The sequence below is a fragment of the Teleopsis dalmanni genome, chromosome 2 (genome assembly GCF_002237135.1).
Source record: "Teleopsis dalmanni isolate 2A chromosome 2, ASM223713v2, whole genome shotgun sequence".
Classification (NCBI taxonomy): Eukaryota; Metazoa; Arthropoda; class Insecta; order Diptera; family Diopsidae; genus Teleopsis; species Teleopsis dalmanni.
In genome coordinates, this window is record NC_051847.1 from 98,872,946 (window position 1) to 98,884,063 (window position 11,118).

General features: G+C 30.5%; 1 protein-coding gene across 1 annotated transcript; it reads right to left on the reverse strand.

The window, feature by feature from the left end:
- Positions 1-1,076: 1,076 nt before the first annotated feature.
- LOC119675158 (rho GTPase-activating protein gacF-like) lies at positions 1,077-6,276 on the reverse strand. The gene is made up of 2 exons (XM_038086347.1): positions 6,242-6,276; positions 1,077-2,862 (listed from the first exon to the last, which is right to left on the reverse strand). The coding sequence occupies exons 1-2, from the start codon at positions 6,274-6,276 to the stop codon at positions 1,077-1,079; spliced, it is 1,821 nt and encodes a 606-aa protein (XP_037942275.1).
- Positions 6,277-11,118: the final 4,842 nt, after the last annotated feature.

The following is an 11,118-nucleotide window of genomic DNA, read 5'->3' on the forward strand; positions in this document are numbered from 1 at the left end:
AATGTAGTAAATAATTATGGGCATCGAACCGGAACCAAACCGAAAACCGGAAAAAACCGATATTTTTGCAGGAACGAAAACCGAACCGAATATATCGGTTTATTTCGGTTCAGTACCATATAGTTTGGTATCTGTGCATCTGTTTCTTTAGTTGTGGATTTTTTATTTACATATTTATTTTTTTGAAATATACTTTAAATTGACTCAAATTATTCCTAAAATAAAAAATATTTGCACGAGACATATTTTAAATAAATCATTTAATTAACAACTAAAATACAACACACTACTGAACCAAAAAATTCTGGTTTGATGCCATGATATAATTCCAGGCTTTTGTATTAAATTTACTTATTAATTTCTCAAACGCTCTAGTAAATTACTGAACTCTTATTGAAACACAGCAATAGAAACTCGCTTCAAAGGACGATTGCATAAAAAATGATAATTAAAAAATGGTTTCAAAATAATAAGATATTAATTATAATAAAATCAGCAGAAATTTTGGGAAATAAAAGGTTTCTCGAAAACCTCTCTTCATTCTACACAAAAAAAGTGCTTTAAAACAACATTTTTTTTAAACTCTAAAACAGACACCTAAACAGAACAAAGTACGATTAGTGAATTGAAGACTAATATGTTATATGATATACTGTATCCTATATACATACGTATATATGTATAAGATGTATTACACAAATCATTTTTAAGTATTACACTTTTCATTTCTAGACCAAAGCATATCATTTCCACTTATCATAAGAGAGATGGGAAATCATATTTAAAAACGCGTTATTGAATGTATAAAAAATACTGTATTTGAACGAGTTCAGTGATTTAACTTAATCCACTTATTCGCCAAGCGATCATTTCTTCTTGAACCTTATTATCGAAAAGTAGTACTTTTAAAGTTTCAAATCAAGAGACATTAATCACAAAAATGCTTTTATCGTAAGTAATTCCGCTCTAGCGCTAAGTAACTAAAAAAACTAATAAAAACTATTTAACGAATAAGAAAAATGTGGAAACAAAATATGTTTATTGTTTTGTAAGTGTTCCAAATCTATTGTATAAACTCACCTTTCATTTAATTTTGTGTTTTTATTTTTTTTATTTTGAGGTCGGTTAAAACTGTTTGTACATGAGTAAGAAGTTTGTTTTGGTAAAATACAATGATGTGATTTTAAAGCACCCGCAGAATTGATTCCTGCACTTGCAACCGTTGACGTTGATTCGCACACGGGCTCATTGGCTGCAAAATGAAATCCGTTACAATACGATTGGGTGTAATCGGTAGGTGCGCTGAGTTGCCGATTAAATTCGGTTTTTCGACGCGTTATATCGGTGAGAAAGTGTTTGTTTAAATGTCCATTGCTTGATAATGAACTTTTCGGAGATATTGCATAAGGTTGTGTTGCATGCAGCTTATTGCATGAATTTGTACTCACACTTAAGTTTGCATTACCGGTAAACAAGTTACAGTTTTTGTTGTTTATTTTGCTTGGTTTAAACTTATTACTGAATGAGGAATTAGTACTGTAGTCTTTTATATCACTTTTCACTGTAGACCGATATGTGGGATAGGATTTGACTGAACCGTTTACTACAAGTTGTTGATATCTAGTTACTGCCGAAACCGCTGGCAATTGCCGTGCGCAGTTTCCAGATGGTGAGTTAGAAGAAATAGAACCCGTCACTGAAGAACGCGTATGACTTTGCTGAACACTTTTTTTCTCAACTAAATACAAATTAAGATATTTGTCTCCTGGATGCAATGAATTATCTGAAACTGCATTCGTTTTACTTATAATTTGATTTTTTTTTTTAACTGTACGTGTTTTTAATGATAAATTTCGTAATTTTTTTGATTGCTCTTTAATCTTATTTGCTTTTATAAACGGCGGACTATTTGCGATACATTTAAATATATAAGTTTTATTTACTAATTGTTGTTTGTCACCTCCATACTGATTATTATCGTGCTCAATTTTGAGGTTCGTTAAATGTTGCCCTGAATGTGGTTTAGGATAAATATTACAGTCACTGTAGTGGCTTTTTAAAAATGAGGAAGCGTCCCTATCTTCCAAATTACTATAACGCGTAATCGGATCTGATTTACTAAAATTATGTACAACAATGTTTCTAAGATCGCTGTGTGTATATTTATTACTCTCATTAAGTTCAAAACCCGTGCATTCGTTGAAGTCATCACAGGCGGACGGAACACCACCAGTACTACTGCTGGTAGCACAACTATTAGGGCTATTTGAAGCTAGATTTGTGTTGGTACAGTCAAGGTAGTTATGACTTTTACCAGCTAAGGACAGCACCTGTGGATATTGTCCATAATTATAACTTTCATAAGAACTCTGCTTTGATATGCCGCAATAATTGCTAGTTGTATGATCGTTCTGAATCAATGGCTGCTCATCAGCTCTAATGTTAGATAACCCATCACAGTCCACGCTGTATATATTTGATGATGCAGGATTTTTTTCACCACTACCATTTGATATTAAAAGTTCACTTTCTGCTTTTGAGCGATCACCATGGAGGTTATGAACAGCTGTAACAGACACGATAGTTGTCGTACATTTAAGAGATTCACAACTACACGAATTAGACTTTTGTAATTTACTGCTTTTAAGTGGAGTTAATAATTTAGTTTCTGTTGCCTTCTGCGGCGTTGTAGAACTATTTAAGTCGTAATTGCAATTACTACTGTTAGTGTTGTGTGCGCTCGTAAGATTAATTAAAGACTGTCGAAGCAAATATTGATGAGAATGTTGTTGCTGGTGATATTGTTGCTGTTGCTGGAATTGTTGATTCTGTTGATCGCTGCTCACATTTTCTCTACTTACACTGCAAAACACACAAGAAGAAATGGAGAAATTTAAGAAATTTTTTTTTGTAAGACAATAAAAAAATACATAAATATTTTATCCATATATGTATATGTATATAAAAGTCCATTTACATTATTTAAACTAAATTTTTAAAAGCTTAATACCAGCAAACGCAACTACTGAATGAATATAAAGTGTAGCACATATTTTTTTTTTTGAGAGCACATACGCAAATTATACGTTAGAATTTAATACAGATAAAAAGATCATATGTAAATATATGAACAAACATATACTAATATGACTTCAATTTTATAATTGGATAATTAATTCGAAATAGTAAATTTGAAGAGTATTACTATTGAGAACATTTTAAAACAGAGCGGAATAATATAAAACTTTTCAGTAAATTGATTTAGTTCATAATATTGAGTGTAAATATTTTCCATTGTAAACATTTTAATTTCTTCGTAAGAATTTTAAAAATATTGCAACTAACTGATCTGCAAATTACGTGTGCAATCTATTATTATAGCTGTTTGTACCCAAAACAATTAGTAGGAATTTAATTTTTCAAAATTCAAAAAGCTGGAAATATTTACAAATAACAACTGCATGGAAAATAAAAAAAAAATTGAAAAAGAAGCACTAAAAAAATATGTTATATATATTTTATATATATACCAAAATTGGAAGTTACTAAAATATAGAAATATAGAATTTTATATATATATAAAATATATATATAAAATTATAAATTAATCATGTAAAATTTGTCACATGTCTATCTGTGAGATTCTTTATAAGCAGATTATTTCGATATTTGAAAAAAAAATTTATAAATATGGATATAAAGCTTTGTGAAAGTAATAAACTAATTCACTTTATGTGTATGGTTCTAAAAAAAACTTTTTGTTTATTAGTTTACTAATCCCTTTTAGTTTACTATACTTATATAATCAAAAATCAATGATCTTATACATTTCTGGTGCAATCAGTCAAAGGAAATAACTAGCAAATAATATTATTATATGTATATATAATAATTATAACAAATCAAATTAAGGAAGAGTAAATACCATAAGGAAAGTTATTAATTAATTTTAGATTCTATTTTGTAGAAAAACAGTATTTGTAAATATTACTAAAAAAACGGATACTATATAGTAGAATATTTTTTAATATTCTATTATACACAACTAATTATCTAATTTAATATATTGAATAAATTTGAATAAATATATAATGTATATTTTCAGCTATACGAGGGCCGTTTTATAAGTCGGCGGCAACTGTTATTTAGTACAGTTTTAAAATATTCGTTAATTTTTTAATTTAGCATAACTTAAATACTTAAATCTGGATTATTTCTTTAATATGGGAGCTTTTTATGTCTTAAAATCTGTTTAACTTATTTGCAGTTATAGTGCAAAAACATATTCGCACAATTTTTACTACTGAAAGTGCATAAAAAATTATCAGCTTATGAGCAACTCGTTTCCTCCCAACTTGCACATATAATCACTATGAAATAATGTTTAAAATATCTACGTTTAATCTGAGAAGACCCAACATTAATTTATGATTAGAGGATTAAGATGAGATATGAGTATGACAACAAACAATTCTCATTTCTTGTGATGAATGTACTCTTAAAAGATGAAGACGATTCCATCAGAGCATAAAGTTATGACTTCTTTTTTAAAACCCGGATACGCCTGGAATAAAACTAATTACATGTATCTAAAAAAGCTAAACACTATCAAGGTCATATTATACAACGCTTTTATATCACTTAAATAATGATATTAATATTTTCACCATTTCTATGCACCAGCTGATTAGTTATGAATTCCTACCACACCTACTGTATTCACCAGACTTTGCTCACTATGACTTTTATTCGACATAATTGGAGTACTATTAGATAAAGGACTTTTTTTAAACATTAAACGCGACATACCCTAAAAAAAAGAGCTAAAAGCACTTGCGTAAATGGCTTCCTTCGTTCCAGTTTCTCAACATTTTATAGAATATATTCCCATATCTGTTTATTTATTTTAAATGGTAAATACGTAAATGGTTTCCTCCGTACCAGTTTCGATATTTTATAGCAGATATTCCCATATCTGTTTATTTATTTTAATTTAATACTAATAAGGTTTATTATTTCTTCAATTTTAGATTTTATAGATTATATTACAACATATTAAAATATTGTTAATTTTTTTATCAACAATTTAGAACAGAAAGCAGTGTTAATATTATAACGCAATTTTTTTAAAATTATAAATAAAATATATGTAAATAAAATTATGTAAATATTTCTTTTACATAATAAGGATAAAATAAAATAGCGGAAAAATATTGAAGTTTAAATACAGGTGAGTAATGTATGTAGTTAATTTAGTTTTTTTTATTAAGTATAATATTTACATTTAATAAATATTTTGTTTTTCCGGCAATGACTGATATAGTCGTCTGCCGTAGGTTTAGTTTAATTGGTAATAAATTCAATAATTAATTCATAATAATAAATTAAATATTTAAATTTGATTACAATTTATTGTTTCTGCATAAATAGAATAGAATAATTAATTTAATTATTTGTTTATTATTTTATGTAGTTACATTAAAAGTGCTTTGGATTATGTTTTTTATACAAATGAATTCTTTGATATATTCTAATAGTGATACCCAATTCATTTAACATAGGGCATTCTCCCAAAATATTCTCCTTTACTTGCAAATTATACTTAAAATTGTTGTTTGGTCCACAAAATATATATAATATATATATTAAAGTTTTGAAAGTTCTTCTTTTGTTTTCAATCTGGTGCTTTTTCTTTCGATAGCATTCAGATGCAATTCGCTGCAAATCTTTTCTTTCGATAGCATTTAGATGCAATTTGCGGCAAATGATACGTTAACTTTCGCTCTTCATCTATCTGAAGTTATAAGATCAAATAAAATACTTTAAATTGCAATCACTCTCATTTTGTACATATGTTGTAGCATGTTTCTCCTTTTCCAGCTCCACAAATCATGGAAGTTTTGATACAACTCCCAATAATTTGGAATAACACACGAGAGCCTGTAGTCGCCTTATACAAGCCTGTAAGTCCAATGTCATCATTGAAAAATCATTACTTAAAACAATTAAAATTGGCTTATATCCGCAACACCAATTTAAATTTAAAAAAAAAACGTTGAATTGTCTCACATGTGAAATTTGAAATTAAAAAAATACTGCACTGCTCTTTTCCTAGATGGCATTTGATAAGGTGTAGAAAGCCTTAAGTAAGAGTTAAGTACTGTTATATCTTCCAACATTTATAACATACTAAAAACCTTCCAATTCTTTCGAAACCTTCAACTGCATCAAAAAATTATACCTTCGATAGTTACACCATTCTTGTTGAAGTTCCATAACGAAGTATGTTGGAACCAGAAAACTACAATGAGTACTCAACACTCGATTCATGGCTATATTTCACTAATGCGCATTCTATATTCGACTCCATCTGATTCATACATACAGCTGCTAACACTTATAATGATTTATACTCTTCTGATATGATACTCATAAACACCGACACCAAAATGATGAAAGTGACATCAATCATTCATGAGTATCACGTCACAGTCAGCAAAAATTTGCCTGCTATTGCTTATTGGTATATAGTTTTCAACTAAAACAACAATCGTTTGCTAAAGCCGACCGAATAGGAAGTCATTTATTAATAATGAGTACATTTATTGATTCATACCACTCAAGTATATACTATGATTTATGAGTGATTTGCAATTTACCAGGACTCGTTCAAGTCCTAATACTACCACAATAATGCTGCAGTAGCAATTAAGTGAAGTGGACTAAGGGCTAATTAAATGTAGAATTATTGAAATATATTTAAATTACATTTTGTCCTTTAAAAAAGGAGTCTTGTTCTTTCTTTATTAAGGAAAAAATTATTTCCCAAAGACATTCTATTAACTATCTGCGACTATCACTGGACAGAAAATTGATATTATAAAATCTTGTAGTTAAAAAACAATACCATCAAAACTAAATCAAAACTTAGTTTAAAGAACAAAATCCTCTTATTTAACATAACGACAAAACCATGCTGAACGTATCTGTAGAGTTTTCTGATATGCAAATAATATAATATTTACAAGTACCTAATATTCAATATGACAAAAAAGTAAAAAGTTGAGAAATTAGACAATAGTCATATGTTCACATTATTAAAATCCCTAACAACCTACCTGAAAACTCTTAATAAGGCACTGACCAAAGAGATTAAAAAGAAAGGGCTTTAACTTCTTAAACTCAATTACAAATAATCTTTCTTACGCATAGATGAGAACGCACCAGGTTAACTGTTTGTTAACCTGATGTATACATCTCTCATAAAGTTACTTTTTTGCTTTGTTTTCCACTGACTTTTTCTAATACCCTTTTCTGCCAAAATCTGCATTTTCCCATATCACCCATATCACGAATCTCATCATATTCAGCCATCATTCGGGTTTTTGTTATTTATTCAAAATATCATAATTTTAAATTGTAGTTGTTTGTCGGTTCATATAACTAAAATGCATATATATGGTACTTATATGCTGTTGGCTTTTATGTACCGCATATAGCTTGATGTGTTCATGGGTATACGAGTACGAACACTTCTGTAGAACCATAATAGTCTCACACTTAAACCGCTGAAGTTAGAACTGATCTAACCAATGCTTTATGTACTTTATATCTGACAGATGCTGCAGATTATTTACAACCCGATTTTTGTTACGGCGACGTTGTCAAAAGCTTCGTGATGAGCTTACTAAAATTACTAAAATTCGTAATGAACGCCAAACGTTTTAGTTTAAATTTGTTACCATCCTATGAGATGAGTCCGTGAACAGAGTTCCAGTATTTTTTGTTAACGAACAAGATATCTTTCACGAGAAAGAGCTAGCTATTTACAACTCGCTAGCTAAAAATAAATTTTATGCAGTACATTCCTTGTATTGAATTGTATCGTTTACACCCACAGAACTTACACATACCTTTTTAATTGCTTCTGCTGCTGCCATTTGATTAGCTAGACCTTTAAGCACAAACTTATTTTCTTTATCCTTCTTTAGCAAAGCATCAGATATATACGATCATCTTCAGATTGTCTCTGATTTGCGTATTTTCTTCGACACTCATACCTCCTATCACATTTATTTCATTTTCTCTGAGTACATTTCAGAAGCTTTATCTTAGCGCTTCCATTTTCTGCTACAGGCTTTTGAATTTGCATATGAAATTTGATGCTTTCTATATTGTAATGTGAGTTATTCTTTTATTTCTAGTTTTTTCAAAATTAATCAAAACAAATAAAGATGTTAACTTTGGCTTCACCACAAGTTAGATAACCTTTGCACAGAATTTTGGATCTTCAATGAGATCTCATTTACATGTTAATATATCCATTTATTTAATTTATATAATTTATTCTTTAGCTTTAATTTTGTAGCAACTATAGAATATAGCGGTCCGGTTTTGGCTAATCCAATCCAACAAAAATATCACAGGTTATATAACCTCTACACAAAATTTTGAACCTTCCTCGAGGTCTTATTTACATGATAATATATCTATATATTTAATTTACATAATTTATTCTATAGCTTTAATTTTGTAGTAACTTTAGAATATAGTGGTCTGGTTTTGGAATGAAACACACAGATGGACAGACGGGCATGGTTGAATGAACTTACCTTGTCGATCCTATCAAAAATATATATGCTTTATGGGGCCAACAATGTTTTCTTCAATCTTGACAAACCTAATATGCCCTTTTTAGACTTTTTTGTGTAAAGGATATAAAAATTGTTATACTTAAAATTTATTGTGTAATATAAAATTTAAATTTAAAAGTGATTTCAATTGTAATTAAATTTTTTTTGTTTTTTGCACTTCACTAAAAACTAATTTCCACTTGAATACAATCAATTAAATTTTATGCAAATGTAACATATGGATTATATGGTGTCATGATGTGTCTCAAACAGTCTCTCTGACGCAAATGTTACCTTTTACCTTCTCACGGTACATCCTATACCCACTGAAGAAGCTCTGACGACCGAGTACGTGGCGGTATATAGATGTCGATATATAGGTATATTAGGAAATGACTATAACCACACAGCTAAGAGTGACAGGTTTAGAGGCCACATGCTAGCAAATAATATTTGCATGGCAGTAGCCCTGTTACCAAACTATGAAAGTTAAAGATTGATTCCTTACAACTTTCGAAAACTAAACCATATCAATATATCAACAAGAGAAACAAAACGGCTGAATATTTTGATGATGAACAATGGCTTACATACAAGGACTCGATTTACTCAGTGGAATGTTAAAACTCTATTTAAACCAGGAAAACTAACACAACTAACATCTGAGTGCAAAAGACTGCATATTGAAGTTTTGAGCAACAGTGAAATGAGGTGGAACGAATGCTGCGTAAAACATACTGCAAATTGAGACCAGTTTATATACTTAGGGATGCCTAATCCTGATGATCCGCACATAAACGGAGCCAGTATATATCTGAACCGAAAAATTAGAAATGATCCGCTAGAGTGGCATGCAATATCAGAACGAATAACAACAGCACGTGTTCAATGTTATGTTCAATGTTATGTTCAATGTTATGCTGCGACAGAAGAAAATGAAGCAGAAGTTAAATAACAGTTCTATAGCCTCTTGGAAAGAACATTATTGTATGTCAACCACAACGACCTTATAATTCTAATGGGAAACTTCAACGCAAAAATAGGTAGCACTGATTCCGGCTTAAAATAAGTAATTGGAAAACATGGCGTTGAAGAAAGATATGGAAACGATGGTTCGGTGTGTTAGAACCATGGTCTCATAATGTTTATACACAAGGCAGTACATAAAACAACTTAGATACCACCTAACCCAGCTCTAAGCAATCAGAATATTTCTGTCAGCAAACGTTAGGCAAGAACATTACTCAACGTCAAAAATAAAAAAGCAGTGAACACTACCTGGTATTAGCAGAATTAAGACTTTAAATATCTTGCATTATACGTCAAAACAACTTCTTCTTCTTTTAGGTGCCTTGTCCGCTTCGAACGTTGGCTAACATGATTGCTATTTTGATTTTATCTACAGGTTCTCGAAAAAGTGATCTTGTACTTTTATTAAACCATTGACGTAAATTCTTCAGCCATGACATCTTTCGTCTCCCAGGGCCACGTCTACCTTCAATTCTGCCTTCAATGATTAATTTTAGTAGTCCATACTTTTCCGGATGCCTCAAAATATGACCAAAAAACTCCAACTTTCAGCGTTTTACTGTCTCTAATATTTCTGTCTCTTTGTTGACACACCGAAGTACCACTGTATTTGTAATATTTTCTGTCCAGCTTATTTTGAGCATACGTCGGTAGCACCACATTTCAAAAGCCTCGAGTTTATTCATCGATGCAACCGACAGCGTCCAGGCCTCTGTCCCGTAGAGGAGTATAGAGAATATATAGCATCGCAGCATTCTTATTCTAAGCGGTAATGACAGCTCCCCCATACACAGCAAGTTTTTCATTCTGATAAAAGACGACCTTGCTTTTTCAATTCGGATACGTATTTCTTTACTATTGTCCCATTGGTCATTAAGCTGACATCCCAAGTAGTTGAACAACTCAAACACAAAAAAGTTCCATATTAATTTCATTTTTAGAAGCATCTACTGAAGTGCTTGGTAATGTAACAAAAACAAGTAAAGAATGGTTAAGCACAGCCGAATTCAAGAAGCGGTTTAAAGCTTGGAAGAGACATCGACACTCTGACTAAACAAATAAAATGACGTGTGAGGAAAAAAAGACGCTGAAATCATTGCACAGAATAATGACTTGAATTCTCTGTTCCAAATAATCAGAAAACTGACATATGATAATTCCATAAGAAATGAAACCGTTAAGAAACCAAGAGGGAAACTTTACAACAACGGACGATTAAAATGGACAATTAAAAATTTGGCGGGATCACTTTGAAAAAACGTTCAATGTAGTTGCAAACAATCAAGAATTGTCTCGAATTGGCAGAATGAGAAGACCATTACGTAATATTAGAACTGAACCACGTAGTAAACAAGAAATTTCAGAAGGAATACCTACGTTAAAAACCGAAAAGTCTGCAGGTACCGATAATATACCAGCTGAATGTTTGAAGGCTGACATTACACAATCCTCCGTA

Coding starts and splice junctions, on each gene's coding strand:
- LOC119675158 (XM_038086347.1), bottom strand. CDS start 6,276: ATGGAACTTCAACAAGAATGGTGTAACTATCGAAG. Junction 2,863..6,241: donor GAATGGTGTAACTATCGAAG/GTATAATTTTTT, acceptor TGTGTTTTGCAG/TGTAAGTAGAGAAAATGTGA.